The 15,563-nt window shown below is 37.8% G+C and overlaps 2 protein-coding genes across 3 annotated transcripts in view; both read left to right on the plus strand.

Annotated features, from left to right (window-relative positions):
• TMEFF1 (transmembrane protein with EGF like and two follistatin like domains 1) overlaps positions 1 to 8,425 on the plus strand; it is an 87,588-nt gene extending 79,163 nt beyond the window's left edge. For both annotated transcript variants that reach the window (XM_079112254.1, XM_079112255.1), the window contains exons 9-10: positions 3,548 to 3,706; positions 7,302 to 8,425. In XM_079112254.1, coding sequence (XP_078968380.1) covers positions 3,548 to 3,706; positions 7,302 to 7,386 — 244 coding nt within the window. In that variant the 3' untranslated portion in view covers positions 7,387 to 8,425. The remainder of the gene's footprint in view (positions 1 to 3,547; positions 3,707 to 7,301) is intronic.
• Positions 8,426 to 8,488: 63 nt separating this feature from the next.
• CAVIN4 (caveolae associated protein 4) lies at positions 8,489 to 15,054 on the plus strand. The gene is made up of 2 exons (XM_079112258.1): positions 8,489 to 9,320; positions 13,833 to 15,054. Exons 1-2 carry the CDS (start codon positions 8,913 to 8,915, stop codon positions 14,514 to 14,516), a joined length of 1,092 nt encoding a protein of 363 aa, XP_078968384.1. The 5' UTR covers positions 8,489 to 8,912; the 3' UTR covers positions 14,517 to 15,054.
• Positions 15,055 to 15,563: the final 509 nt, after the last annotated feature.

The raw sequence follows: 15,563 nt of genomic DNA on the forward strand, positions 1-15,563 counted from the left end.
GATGCTAGCTCCATCTCTTTAGTTGCTCAAACACCTCTGATACATCTTTGACTTCTCTTTCTCATGTACCCATATGTAGTTAGCTGGGAAATCCCGTTAGCTTTTCTATTTCAGAATATATCCAGAACTCGATACTTCTCACCATTGCCCATTGCTATTCCCAGTTCAGGCCAAACATTTTCCTTCTCTGGGATTATTTTAGCAGCCTCCTTGAGGTATTCCTAGAGGCCTTATTGAACACAGCAGCCTGAGTGAGCCTTTGAAAATAAGTCAGTTGATGTCATTCCTCTGCTAAGACCCTTCTAGTCGCTCTCCCATCTCACTCAGTGCAGAAGGCCCTACACAGTTTGGCTCCTTCACCTTTCTGTCTTGCTCCCCTTTTTCCTGCCAGCTTCACTCCAGCCACACTTGCTTTTTTGGACACACTGTGCATGGATGCTCCCATCCTAGGGAGTTCCCACTGGCTCTTCCTTGGCCTTGTTGCTCTCCTTCCAGTTATTGGTAAACTCCCTCGCCTCCTCCTCGCTGCCTTACTCACACCTTCTTAATGAATGAAGCCAACCCTGACTCCTTATTTAAAATTGCAGTCTTCCCTTTCTGACCCAGACACAGCGCTCAGTTTCTCTTTGTCTCTGTCTGTCTCTCACAAACACACACTCACACACCACCTTTTAACATAACCCTTTAGTTTACTTATTTTGTTGATTGACCCGCTTCCTCCCCCTACAGGGTAAGCAGGACATGGGTCTTTCTCTTGTTCACTGCTATATCCCATGTACTCACTATAGTAGTGCCTGACACCTAGTAGGTACTCAATAAATTTGTCAGATGGATGTGTGAATGAGTCAGCACATGAGGCCAGTGAATGAGAGAGTACCTGTGGAGGTTATGTGGAATGGAAGAAGTAGAGGGTGGAGGACTGAACCCCCAGATCTCCCTTAATGAAATAAGGGAAGAAATAATTACTTAGGACTTAATACTCCAGGTATTTGGAGAGTGCAACTGAAAGTCAGTTACAGAAAATAATACCCAGGGAGGATTACTTGAATGATATACAGCCTAATGATTCTTTCTGATACTGATTTTAATCTTTGGACTGAACTAATCTGTCTGAGAGCTGCATATCTAGGACATGGTTATAGCTCTCTATGGAACTGTTTTGATTTTACTGAGCTTTGACTCTTGGCTATTAGCCTACCATGAAGGGCATTATTTTTAAAATCCCAAGACCTCATTATGTTATTGAATTTACTGCAGCTCTGTCATTGAGGTTACTGTTCTCTATATTAGAAGGTGCTGTCTTTAAATGAGAGGAAATTCCCTTGAGTTTAATGACAGTAGTAACTGTGCTTATTTGAAATGATTTGTTTGATTTTATTTTATGGAGATTACTTTTTGTGTTAGTGACCAACCTCTCTCTCTCCCTTGATTTTGAAATATTTTCATCACCTCAAAAAGAAATCCCATTTCCTTTATCTATTACTCCTAAATCTTCCTATTTATCCCAGCCCTAGGCAGCCCCTGATCTGTTTAATGGATTACTTATTCTGGATATTTGTGTCATTTCTTTCACTTAGTTGATGTTTTTAAGCTTCATCCATATTGTAGTATGTCTGAGCACTTTGTTCCTTTTTATGACTGAATAACGTGTAGGAATACCACATTTTAAAAATCCACTCACCAGTTGAATGTTGCGGTTGTTTACACATTTTGGCTGTTAGGAATAATGCTGCTGTGAGCAATTGTTTGCAAGTTTTTGTGTGGACATATGTTTTAATTTCACTTGGGTAAATGCCTAGGAGTAGAATTGTTGGGCCAAGTAGTAAACTCTGTGTTTAACTTCTTAAGGAAAGCCAGACTCTTTTCCATAATAAGTGCACCATTTATATTCCCTACAGAGTTCTTCCTTACTAACATTTGTGGTCATCTGACTTTTAGATTCAAGCCATACTGTGAGTGTGAAGTGGTAGCTTATTGTGGGTTTGATTTGCATTTCCACAATGACTAATGATGGTGGACATTTTGTGCTTATTGGTCATTTGTATGTCTTCTCTGGAGAAATGTCTGTATAGATCTTTTGCCCATTTTTTATATGATCTTCTTATTCTTTATATGTTCTAGGTACAAGTCCCTTATCAGATACATAATTTGCAATTTTTTTCCTACTTTGTGTGTTATCTTTTCATTTTCTTGATAGCATTCTTAAGCAGAAAGATCTTAATTTTGATTTAGTCCAATTTATCTTTGTTGTTGTTGCTTTTGGTGTCACATCTAAGAAATTATTGCCCAATCTGAGGTCACAAAGATTTACTCCTGTATTTTCTTCCAAGAGTGTTATAGCTTGAACTCTTAGATTTAGGTTTATGATCCACTTTGAGTCAATTTTTGTGTATGTTGTGAGAGGAGGCTTTGTTCTTTTGCATGTGAGTATCTAGTTGTCCCAGCATCCTTCTTTCCCCATTGAATTGTCTTGGTTATACTTGTTAAAAATCAGTTGACTGTAGATGTGTGGCTTTATTTCTGGGTTCTCAGTTCTGCTGTATGAGCTGTGTATTAGCCTCATTACTGTTTGTCTTGTCTGCTTGGAAGCTTAGAGCCCAGTGTGATAACTCTTGACAGGTGTCCAGGAACCTCAGGGACTGGGCTGGTAAACTCACATCACCCTGGCTTTCCTTGTTTCCCTTTGTTTCTATTGTTGTTATGTGGGCTTTAGGCTAAGCTGCCTCAAATCCTTTTGTAACAAGGTCTGGGATATCAATAAATACACACATGCTGTCCTTACACATCACATATTTTATTAATCAGTTCCAACTGAAGCTTGGCTAATTTATACACTTCACTTCTGTCAGCTTACCAATGTGAATTTTCTGTTCAGTATCTCAAATGTTTCCCCCTTTTAAATTATCAGCTGATGATGCCTTTGTATTTACTTTAATTAGAGTTCAGATGATTTCTAAGATTAGTGCCTACTTGACTGCTTTGCTCTTTGTCATTAATAACTTATTTTCATCTCCCGCCTGCATCTTAAATGTTTATGCTTTGTATATACTGAAAAGACTTGAATATAATTTGGTGCTGTGTTCACAAAACTCTAAATGTTTATGCCTATTTATTGAATAATCCAGCTGTCTAAACCTGTGGAATATCTACATAGTCACTTTCACAAGATGCTTACCACACTTATTTTATAATTGTGAAAAGTCCAAAGCAACAAGTAGGTCTTAGAATGGGGAGCAGATCAGTTAACTGCACTATTGTCACTGAAGAGAGTATTGTGATTTTATTTTGAAATGATGATGACAAAGACTATATAATATAGAAACTTTAAATTAATCTGATTTAAAATAAATGAAAAAAGCACCATGTAAAATAGACATGTCAGAAAGGCTAGGAAAATATATAAAAAACTTCTTTTTTTTCAGATGATAGGAAAGTGACTTTCTATTGCTGTTTAAATTTTATTCTTTTGTGTCTTTTAATTTAGAAATCTGAATAATATATAAGAATTATGTAATTCTCATTGGATTTCCATTTCTTCCCCTTTTAGATGTGAATCTGGTTACACTGGACAGCACTGTGAAAAGACAGACTTTAGTATTCTCTATGTAGTGCCAAGTAGACAGAAGCTCACTCATGTTCTTATTGCAGCCATTATTGGAGCTGTGCAGATTGCCATCATAGTAGCGATTGTCATGTGCATAACAAGGTAGGTAATGATGTAAGAAATGTCAGCTTTAAATTGGGGGTGGGTTGTAGGCTGGGCTTGTGCCTCAGTAGTGGAGTTCTGCTTAGCACTCACAAGGCCCTGGGTTCAGTCCCCAGCATCAAAACTCCCAACAGCAAACACCCCAAAACTAGAGGTGGGTAGCTGTTAAGATATAGGAAAACTTCCAAGCAAACTTTAATGATAGCTGTTTTAAGTTTGCTTCAACCTATTAGGGAAAAGCCTAGGGGTCTGTTCCCTGTTATTTACATGTGGTTTTGACCTCTCTCTGTCTTCTTTAGTATGTGGGTCAGAACTCATTCTCAGGGTTACAGGCAGAGAGTCTATGAAATAAAGGAATTTAGGGATCTTGGATCTGTATATTTGAGCAGTGCGTTCAGTGCATATAACAGAAGAACCATGCAGAAATGTTTTAAGCCCTATGGGCCACAATGTGTTTTATGCCCTGAGAATATACTATATTTGTAGTAATAGAATAGAATAAAGGAAGAAATCAGAGGTTAAACATAACTACCTTTCTTATTACATGATTCTTAGCATTATTTCATATTCTAGATTACAGTGATAAGTAATAGACTTTAAATTCTGTGTCATAAGTTAAACCATTTATCATAAATTAAAGAACTTATTTGGAGCACAGTTGGCATGAATGGATGTTTCCCAAACTGAGTGGAAATAGTATGTCACGCTAAACTAGACCTGAGAAACGTCAGAGTAGATGTCCTTGTACCTTCCAGTCTCCTGTCTTTCTTCTTGCTGTTCACCTTTTCCTATCTCCTTTAAGGTTTGGCACAGATGTTCCATAAGCCTCATTTTTATACTTTCCTCCATTTTGGGGGCAGGGGATTGGAGCATATCAAGTACAGATATTGGCAGGCCAGATTGGATTTATGGCCCTTCTATCTAAAGTCTGGATAGAAGCCAACCCTTCAGTTGTCTCAGCCATCTGGAGTCAAAATGATAAATCTAGAAATGATTAAAAAATGTTTTCTGAGTAACATCTATTTTTCATAAAATTCAGGTACTAAAGTCAATGCACTTCATTCCACAGAACAGATGATCTTCCCTTAGGCAAGACTACTGAGTATAAAATTGGGCAGTAGATCAAAGTTAGGGACACAATGACATAACAAATAATGACAACAGGAAGAAAAGATGGGAAAAACACACAGAAGCAGGGCTGGCTGGCCATTTAATATAGACTCAGAAATTAACTAGTTTGCCTGTGGTCATCCAGTAACTAGTAAGTAAAAGTGTCTGGGTTTGGATTCAGTGCTGTCTGAATTTCAAATCATTCCTCTTCCTCTGAACCATCAGGAGGAAGGTCCACATCAGTCATGTTGGGAAATAGATTTGTTAGGTATGACTGTTGCATAAGAGCTAGGTTCAGATTTAATTTTATAATAGTTTAGGGTTTTTCACCAGGGAAGGGGTTTAATGTAAAGCATTTTCGAAAGCATTAGTCAAAGAGTCATGTGCAAAATACACTGGAATAGGGAAATTATATGGTGATGGGGGGCCATTATGCCTTAGGGTATTAACATTGGAGTAAAAGCAGGAGTGGGGTAATAAGTGATTTGGAAGATGAAAGAAGGAATAGATAAAGGGAAGGGAAGATTTTTGAGGCCAGATGATATGGGCCATTTTGAGAGGATCTACAGATGTTGGAAACACTGAGAAGTGGCTTAGAGATAATCTCTTCCTTTGGAGAAGTGAGGAAACTAAACCCTGAGTTTAGAAGTACCTTGTCCAAAGACATAGAACTATTTAAGCCCTTTTATCCCCTAATCCAAACCTTTGCCCTATTCTGTGATTCTACTCTCAGTGTGCTGTAAACTCCTCGACTCCTGAATTAAAATTACCTAGTGGGTCCTTGTTAAGTTGGTGCCCTCAAGTTTGTGCCCATGATCATTTGCTGCCTTCCCACCCACTTGGACACCACAGTGACACAGTCTTCACTACCCATTGTCTCTAAAACCAAAGAGTCATCTTATTGGCTTTTATCACAGATGTTTCTTTGGTCTTTTTGTTGTGACATCTCCCTTAGAATGTCTTGCAGTCTTGGATTTGGAATGTTATGTACTTGAACTTTTCTCCATTGGATTTTTAAGGAGTGCCTCTCTCACACAGTCTGTTGTGGGACAGCTGTCCACATATCACATCGTGTTGCTTGTTAGGAATCTTCCTTTAAAAGGATGTTTCCACTGACTACATGAGCCACATTTTCTTTTATGCTTGGGGTCATCTTTTATGTTTTTAGACTTATAGAATGACAGATTGGCAGGGACCTTCAACATCTCCTAGCCAAACCCCCTTATTTTTTAGAAGAAGAACCATGACCCTAGAAAGCTGGAACTTTTCCAAGGTGCTGGTGAATTAGTGCTGGTTGGTGAGGGTTACTTGACCTCTCCACCAGTTCCCTAATTTATGAAATTGAGATGATTTGAGTTCTGTTTACCTCAAAAGGATTAGTGAGATGAAACTTTGGAAAATTGTACACAAAATGGAAGTGTTATCATAAGGCTTTTAAATCAAGGCAAAGCAGTATTCTTTGAAATTGAATAAAAGCATGGAGTATGAGAGTAGGAACACTCATTGTTACAGTACTTGCCATCAGATGATGAATTCCTTCATAACCAGATATTATAGAGGTTAGTCTAACTTCTAATTTAATATTTTACATATAGGAAAATTGAGATTGCAGAGCAAGTTAGGAGCACAGTCTAAACCCCAAGTTATCAGAATTCATCCCAGCCACTTCATTGTACTCTACATAACAGCACCTTGCGCATAGCAGAAGCCAAATGTCCAATCTAGGAGGCAGGCATGAGCAGTTACAGTGCCATGGAGAAAAATTACATAAAACAAGGGCAGAATCCAGGAATATTCCTTATTCTCAGGGGTCCCAGTTCACAAGGAGTTCTGTGTTGTGCCCAGCAGAGCGTGGAACATCTCCTTTTGAGTCTTTATCTAAAATCAGTAGGCAGGAAGGCTGGGGATGTAGCTTAGTGGTAGAGTGATTGCCCAGCATGTATGAGGATCTGGGTTCAATCCCTAGTACTATTTAAAAAAATAAAAATAAAGTAACATGTAGAGTAATTCATATCTGAAGCTAATAAGCTTACTTTTTCCTGATTTCTTCCTTCATCTAAGCTTTTTTTTTTTTTTCTTTTTAAATCATTTTGAAGGTGCCAAAATACAGCCAAGGTCCTTTTTGCTGTCACTAATTTCATGTTATCAATCACTGTGGCTGGGAAGTTGCCAGGCCAGAGGAGGGACAGCATTCCCTCAGGGATACAAATGGAGTAGGATGGACACGGGGAATGAGTTTTGTTTGTGTCTGTTTCTAACCGTACGTCTGATCCTCCCAGCCCTGCTTTATGGGGAAGGTCGCAACCTGACATTGTGTTTGCCCTCATATTATCTTGTACCCAATAGCTTCTTGTTTGCTTGTCAGGTGATTGTATGCAGTAGGGCTTTTATGTATGAAGTGTGTGCTACTTTGAAAACATTTGAAATATCCTTAACAAAATGCTCAAAGTGATCTTCTTCTTTTTTTTTTTCCTTAATGCAACAGAAAATGCCCCAAAAATAATAGAGGACGTCGTCAGAAGCAAAACCTAGGTCATTTTACTTCAGATACTTCATCCAGAATGGTTTAAATTTATGACTTTTATATGTACACTGCCATGTGATGTACACTTATGTCTTTTTTTAAAGAATGGGAATATTTATTTCAGAGGCCTTATTTTTGGACATTTTTAGTGTAGTACTGTTGGCCTGTATTTAGAATATTCAGCTACAACAGTTTTGGACTGTTTCGTAGTCTTTGTTTTATGTTTTTAAATGCAGAAATTGATTTAACGAATTTGTACCACATGGTAATTCCAAGACTTGTTCTTTACCCATGGAATGTAATATTTTTGCAAAAATGGACCCACTTCACAAATGGTTATAAAGTCATACTCACTTCTTCTACAATAACCACAGCAAATGACCAAGCATGAACTAAAGTTAAAGATGTTTACAGATTACTTTTCTTACAAAAAAAAAAAAATCTAGAAGACACTGTGTTTAAATAGATATTTAAATGTTTTTGAGATTTAGTACCTGATTTTTTAGACACTGCCTACCGCATGAACTGTAAAGCTGTGTGTGTTAGACGTGAAATATTTATAAGATGTCTGGACAGGAATTTGATTATTCCTCTCTTTGAAAAAATAATCCTCATAATTTGAAAAAGTACCTAGTAGTAATGGTGCAGCAGATCATTGAGAAGTAGATTTAGGTATTGTTAAAATAGGCTTTTAACAAACAGATTGGAATAAAGCCTACACTATCAGTGAAACTACTTTAATACATATTCATTTTTAAACAAAATATTTGTTTTAACATACATAAACAAATTGTACCAGTGTTTGTAAATACAATGCAAAAATATTGTTAATGATTGGTGCTCTTAAAATGAGCTTAAAAATGACCTAAGACCTCTCTCCAAATTTGTCCTGTAGTCATAGCTATATTAATAGATTGTTGGTGTTTAAAGGTCTGAAGTGTGAGTAGAATGTATTGAGCTGTTTAATGTGTAGTTTAGATACTCAAAAGTATGCATGTAGAATTTAAAAAATAATGATTGAAATGAAATAATAATTTTAATATTTGGTTTGGAAAAGCATGTTATAATATAATGTTTTCACTATATGGCCTCTTTTGGTGTGTTTATTTACTGTATTCTTTGATATTGATATATCAGTATATAGAATAGGTGAAGTTAATAGAAAAATCAGATTTTAATTTGAAATTCCCCTTTGGTTTTACAAGTACTGCTTGAAATTATCTAAAGATAAAAACTTCAGCCAGTATTTGGAATTTGCTTCATTACTTGGCTTTAAGGCTTAATATTAGTATCATGGTGGCTTTAGTGAACTTTTTTAAAAAAGCTTTCCTCTTCTACCCACACAGTCCTATTTGAGTCCCTTAGTCAGTCAGCAAGCATGTTTGGAACAGTCCCTGGTCCTTTGCAAGGGCTCATATTGCAGAACAGTCACGTATTTGGGTATTTGTCGTTATAAATACTTGACTGTTCTCCAGGGGTGGGGTTTCCAGCCCTTTCAGCAATTCTGTTGAGCTGGCTCTGTGCTCTAAGTGTCTGAATTGATTGCAGTAGGACATCTTTCACTGATAAAAAATGGAACAGAATGGGTCTGCTTCAAATGCTGATAAAATCCCCCAGAATCGCCTGTCGAGTATTACTGAGGATGAAGACCAAGATGCTGCTCTTACCATAGTAACTGTGCTGGACAAGGTAGCCACCATCGTGGACACTGTGCAGGCGAGCCAGAAGAGAATAGAAGAGAGACACAGGGAAATGGAAAATGCCATAAAATCTGTTCAGATTGACCTGTTGAAGCTTTCACAGTCACATAGCAATACAGGCTATGTCATTAACAAGCTGTTTGAGAAAACCCGAAAAGTCAGTGCTCACATTAAAGATGTGAAGGCCCGGGTGGAGAAGCAACAAGTTCATGTGACAAAAGTTGAAACCAAGCAAGAGGAAATAATGAAGAAAAACAAATTCCGTGTGGTGATATTCCAGGTAAGCTTGCACTTGTGTCAGTTTGATTTCTGTTATCTCTTACGTTCTTTAATTGTCAACAGGTTATATCAGTGGTTTCCAGTATCACATCTTAGCCATTGTATATATTAATGCAGTGCAATTCCATATCAACAGGGACCTCAGCATAAAATCATTTCTGTGTTAACTAGTACACTGTCCATCATATCAGTATTTTGAGCTCTCAACCATATCATGTAATATGAACTGTGGCTCATAGGTTAGGCTATTTCTTCCCTTTGAAACTTAATGTTGCTGAAGCTCTTTCAACATATTAGCTTATTAGCACAATACCCTCTCATAGTCTTCAAGAATGTTAGAACTAGAGGAGACTTAAAAAAACTTTAGTTTAAAATACCTCCTTGTTGCATAAAAGAAGAAACTGGGAGGGATGCTTGTGATTCGGCTACACTGAAAAAAATGAAGAAACTGGAGACCACTACTCCCACAGTAATCATTTTACTCATCATGGGGAGTCAGCAAAGCCCAACTAGGAAAATACAAAATTCAGAAAATGATTTGTCTATGGGAATTTTTACGTGTGTCATAATAATGAGAAAAATTATTTCTTAGCTATCAATCAATTTTACATTGTTTTAACAATATCAAAGATACTATTGTCACATAAATTACTCATCTAATTGCAAAGTGTCTTTACTTAGCTAATTTAATATAATAATAAGTTGAGCTAAGTTCCTAGAACCCTACTCAATACTCATATTATTTGAAATAGGAACATATCCATGGCTAATGTATAATACATTTAATATATGTTTTTTTTTGGGGGGGGGGGTTGGTGCTGGGGATTGAACCCAGGGCCTTGTGCATGCTAGGCAAGCACTCTACCAACTGAACTATATCTCCAGCCCCTTGTACAAAATATTTTTGAAACTCTTACAAATTAAAAGGAAAAGTTGAATTCTGCTTCAACAGCTTAAAACAAAAACCAGGAAAGTCATTATCTGGCAGCTCACAGAGAATGAAATAAATAACAGAATTCATCTTTCACACATTTAAACACTGGCAGTTACTAAAACATATACTCAGTTTAAGTGGAGGAGTAAACATGTACTTTCATGTTCTGCTGCCAAGAATTAGTTAGTACAAAATTTCTGGAGGGCAGTTCGGTAGTATATATTAAGAACTTTAAAAGTGTACAAACCTTGACTCCAAAATTTTGTGTCAAAGAATTTTTTCTAGCATGACATCAGAAATATGTGCAGGGATGTTCACTGGTGCATATCACAACTGAATTTTTTTAAATGGTGCACATAGGGAGAAAAAACAGTAGAATAAAAACAAAAGGAAATAGGGACACAGTTGGATTATATAGGCAAACATTTGCACACTACCAGGGTCAATTCTCCATAACCCTCTGTTGACTGATGAGAGTTACATTAGAATAGTAGAGAGATATTTTAGATCTGTTTTTAAAAGCTTGTGCTTGTAGGTTACTTAGGGAAAAGAATAGGGAGGATAAAGAAGGATGCTTCAAAGGCGGACAAAGTGGACTATCCCATTAGCAGTCTTTTACCATTTTGCTTTCCTTCCAGGCCCCTAGAGGCCTTTCTCCAGGCTTAAACATTTCACCTTGCTTTCAGAGCCCAGGTCCAGGGTTAGTATAAGAGTGAGGATCTAGATTTGGTCTTGAAGAATGTGGTGTTAGTTCTTTGATTCACCTTCTGAGGGCATTTGCAGTAGTGGGTGTATCTCATTCTCTGCTTGCACGTGGCCTGCCAGGGAACACACTTGGCATCTGACACTTCCCTTGAGGACCTTTGTTCAAAGCCGTGGACCAGGTGCCAGACCAGATATACAAAACCTACAATGAAGAGGTTTTATAAAAGTTCTGTTTGTTCATTGGCCTATTTCTTTTTTTTTTTCCCTGTAACTTATTAATAATATACTCTTTTTTTTTTTTTTTTTTTTTTTTTTGAGCCTCTGGAGTTACTTACAGGAACTGAGAGGTACTAGTTTAAGGCAGATCTCATTTCTTGTATGATATAATATCATGAAGATTTTGTGAATTAAGTTGCTCAAAGTAAGCAGCAGTTTGTCAAAAAAGCAATTGCTGGGACTGGGGCTCATTGGCAGAGTGCTTATCTAGCACGTGTGAGGCACTGGGTCCATTCCTTAGCATCACATTAAAAACAAACAAAAAACCAAACAGAGGCATAATAGAGAAAAGATAATGACACATAACAATGAACATAGAATTCGGATTCATAAATTTGTTTTATGAACTACAACATGCGCACATGGTTATTCTTAGAATTACTTATAATTTTCATAGATTTTGTGTATAAGTGATTATGTGGAGATTGCTCCCTCTACTAATATTTTCTTGACTGTATTCTTTTGGTGTCATATCTCATTTCTCCTATGGTTGTGTATGGCTAAGTTTCTGCTCAATGCTGGATATTGGCATTTAAAAAAGTACTTTGTATTTCTTATACAGTTATGGTATGAACACATTTTGATGTGTTCATGATGATCCCTCTCATCCTGCAAGCTAGGACTTGCACTATATCTTCTGATACTTGCTCAGAAACATAAATGACCAACTGAGATATCTGGCCATTTCCTTAGATACTTATATGTATCTAAAATCCCCCTGGCTATATGGATATTCAAATCCACCTTACTCTCACCCATGAATCAAAAAACATTTTTTTAAACCTGGACTTTTATAAACAAATATAATTGTATTTAGAGATCAACTATAAATTGATCTTACAATCTTCAGTTATTATTGCAGCATATTCACCATTAACTCATGGTGTTGCTGACTCAGAAGAGAAACAGATAGAGTTCCCATAGCAAATACTTTTTCTGACTCTGCCTCTGTTTTACTTTTTTGAACCCAGAGATGCTTAACCACCAAACTACATCCCCAGCCCTTTTCAGTTTTTACTTTGAGACACTAAGTTACCTAGGACCTTGCTAAGTTGCTGAGGTTGGCTTTGAACTTGTGATCTTCCTGCCTCAGCTTCCCAGGCCACTGGGATTACAGGTATGCATCACTACACTCGGCCTTCTGCTTTGTTTTTAAGCCTGATTTTACACTATTTGTTCTGTAGTTGAGGAGAGGAGTGTGTGAGATTTCAGTCAAGCTATATTTGAAGTTTTCATAGCAAGATTGTGAGGGTTTTTTTCCTACCAAGCAGTAATTACTCTTCAGCTCCTTCCTTTTCTAATTATACCTTTTTAGGCCAGACCAACCCACACTGTGTTGCTGAAACTACTCCCTGCAGCAGGTGTCAGGAAAGCGGGGGGACTAATTTTGCTGCCTTTAACTGATTCATCAGAGAGTTATGAGACGCCCACCTCTGCTTTTTTTTTTTTTTTTTTTTTTAAGCTCATAGACATTGCAATCCTGTAGGCAAAGAATTTAATTTTAAGTAAGGATCCAAAGAAATAAGGTTCCAGGGATTCCTTCCTGACTGTCGGGCTAAGTTTTAGAGTATATGTATATGTGTTTCTAGTATACTTATGATATCTTTTTTTATTGAATAGAATTAATCTCAAGTAGGAACGGTTTCTTTTTAAAACTGTCATTCATGGTGTAGTTAAAAATCTCATGGTCTTTGAGTTTTGCCTGTTTATTTTTAGAAGTGAGCCATAAGTATTGAGCTGGGTGTCTTTACATATGTGGTCTCTTCTGCTCTCAAGGCCATCCGTGTCTGTCACGTTTTCCAGTTCAGTTCTTGTTCTTTGACATATCTGGCATTGTTGGTGCTGGAGGAATTGAGAGTATTGTATGTTGCTGGTTTGGAGAAGTGGAATAGTAGGGTCTCAAACTGAAGAGCCTTCTAATCATCCTAAAGAATTTGAGTGCTCTCCTTCAAATACTGACAGATTCTCCCCATAGTTTGAAGGAGATGTATCAGGGCAGTGCTTTAGAAATGTTTCTCAGGGTGATGAGAAATAGTGATGTTCTGGAGGTAGAAGGATCAGTGAGGAATTAGTGCACAGGTTCAGGCCTGAGATAACAAAGATCTGCATTAAGACATTGGTAAAGGAGGGTGGAGGGGGAAGGGACCAGATGAGTTATCACATAGAGTTAGTGACAATACTTGGTGAACTGTTGAATGTGGGGCGAGACAGGGAGGAAACTTTGGGATGATGATTCTGAGGTGTCTGTCTTCTGTGGCACCAGGATGGTTATTGGTGCTGAGTGGTACAGGAAAAATACAGGTGGAGAGGATGGTGGATGAGTATGGATTTTTGGTCTTGCTCAGTTTGAGGTGCCTGTGTTATTTCCATGTGGAGCAGCTGCTTATCATTTAGATGGGTCTTCATCTTAGGAGAAAGGCAAAGGTGAAGAAAATGGGTGGGAAAAGGGGCAAGTAGTAAGAATCCCCGAGAAGGGCCATTTGAAGGAGCAGCAGAGAATAGAGGATTATGGAAGAGGTTTGCAGGTTGGCCATAGGTAAAAGACTTCTTTATTGCAAATGAAGCACTGACATTTTTTTTTTTTTTCCTGTCCTTCAGGAAGAGATTCGGTGTCCAACATCTCTGTCTATTGTTAAAGACAGAAACCTAGCTGAGAATCAGGAGGAGGAAGACGAAGTCTTTGATCCCCCAATAGATCTCTCTTCAGATGAAGAATATTATGTTGAAGAAAGCAGATCTGCCAGGCTCAGAAAGTCAGGCAAGGAGCGCATTGATAACATCAAAAAGGCCTTTTCCAAAGAAAACATGCAGAAGACACGGCAGAATTTTGACAAGAAAGTGAACAGAATTAGAACTAGAATAGTGACTCCGGAGAGGAGAGAAAGGTTAAGGCAGTCGGGAGAAAGGTTGAGGCAGTCCGGAGAGAGGCTGAAACAGTCAGGGGAGAGATTTAAGAAGTCTATTTCTAATGCTGCTCCCTCAAAGGAAGCTTTTAAGATGCGTAGCCTGAGAAAAGCGAAGGATCCCACAGTGACCCAAGGTCGGGACGGGGACAGGGAGATGGGTGTGGATATCATTGCAGGGAGCCCATCTCTGGGCCCTGTTCACGAGCTGCACACTGAGGAGCTCAGTGACACAGAACAGGAGGCCACCAGGGTGGGGTATGCTCCCCGAGAAGGAGGGGATGTCCCAACCCCAGAGCCTTTAAAGGTTACTTTTAAACCTCAGGTGAGAGTGGAGGATGATGAGTCTCTTTTGTTAGATTTAAAGCAGTCTTCCTAAAAAGAGAAATTAAGAGTCAGTCTACATCTCCTTCATCATGCATTTTTAGTTTGAATAGCCATTTACTTTTATTTATACACTATGTAGGGAAAAAAATGGTATGACTATTTCATTTCTTATGATCCTATAAATATTATATACTTTTTCTTGTAACTTCCTTGGGTATGATTCCAGCAACTTTTTCTCTTACATCATTCTTTCTCATGACAGCTGTGGCTTTGTAAGTTCCTTTCTCTTGGCCACCAGGAAAATAGTTGCCTAACTCAGGCCAGGTAGATATTTGGGCATCCAAAACAAATGAAGGACAAATTTGTGCCCAACATTTCCAAGTGAAGTCCAAATTTTGGTCTAGATTGTTCTGGCCAGTCTCAAAGCAGGGAGTAACTAATGTGTGGATTATATCACCCAGATGTTTGAATCAACAGATTCTTTCATAAGTCAGGAATCAACACCCCTTTTGAAGCTTTTACATAAAAAAAATTGAAGTTCTGAACTTGTTTTAGCATCATAGCTTTATTAATGGTGAGACACCTGGCAAGTCACCTGCTGATTCTCATTGATAGACATGGAAAGGGTTTGCTGTCTTGCCATCCCAGAGGGCTGTTGTGCTGTTAGAGGAAATGTCACACACTCTAGGGAAACAAGAAGTGCATCCAGAGAAACAGAAACCATGCTGTTCCCTCAAAGTTAGAGTCAAAATACTTAGACACAAAGAAGCCCTGTGTACCAGGCACAGTAGGCCTGGATTGGACAGAAAGTAAAAGTTGGTCTTCAGAAGTCTTCACAGATTCAAGAGTGAAAAATAAATGATGTTTTTTCATCAAAGACTAAAACCAAACTTCGAGTTTTAGATGCATCTTAAAATATTCCCCAGAAAATCCCTTTCTAAGGACAGAAAGTAAAGTTGGTCTTCAGAAGTCTTCACAGAATCAGGAGTGAAAAATAAATGACTTTTTTTCACCAAAGACTAAAACCAAACTTCGAGTTTTAGATGCATCTTAAAATATTCCCTGGAGAATCCCCTTCTAATTTTCTTTTGATGTATAT

The sequence above is a fragment of the Sciurus vulgaris genome (assembly GCF_902686455.1).
Source record: "Sciurus vulgaris genome assembly, chromosome: 15".
Taxonomy (NCBI): Eukaryota; Metazoa; Chordata; class Mammalia; order Rodentia; family Sciuridae; genus Sciurus; species Sciurus vulgaris.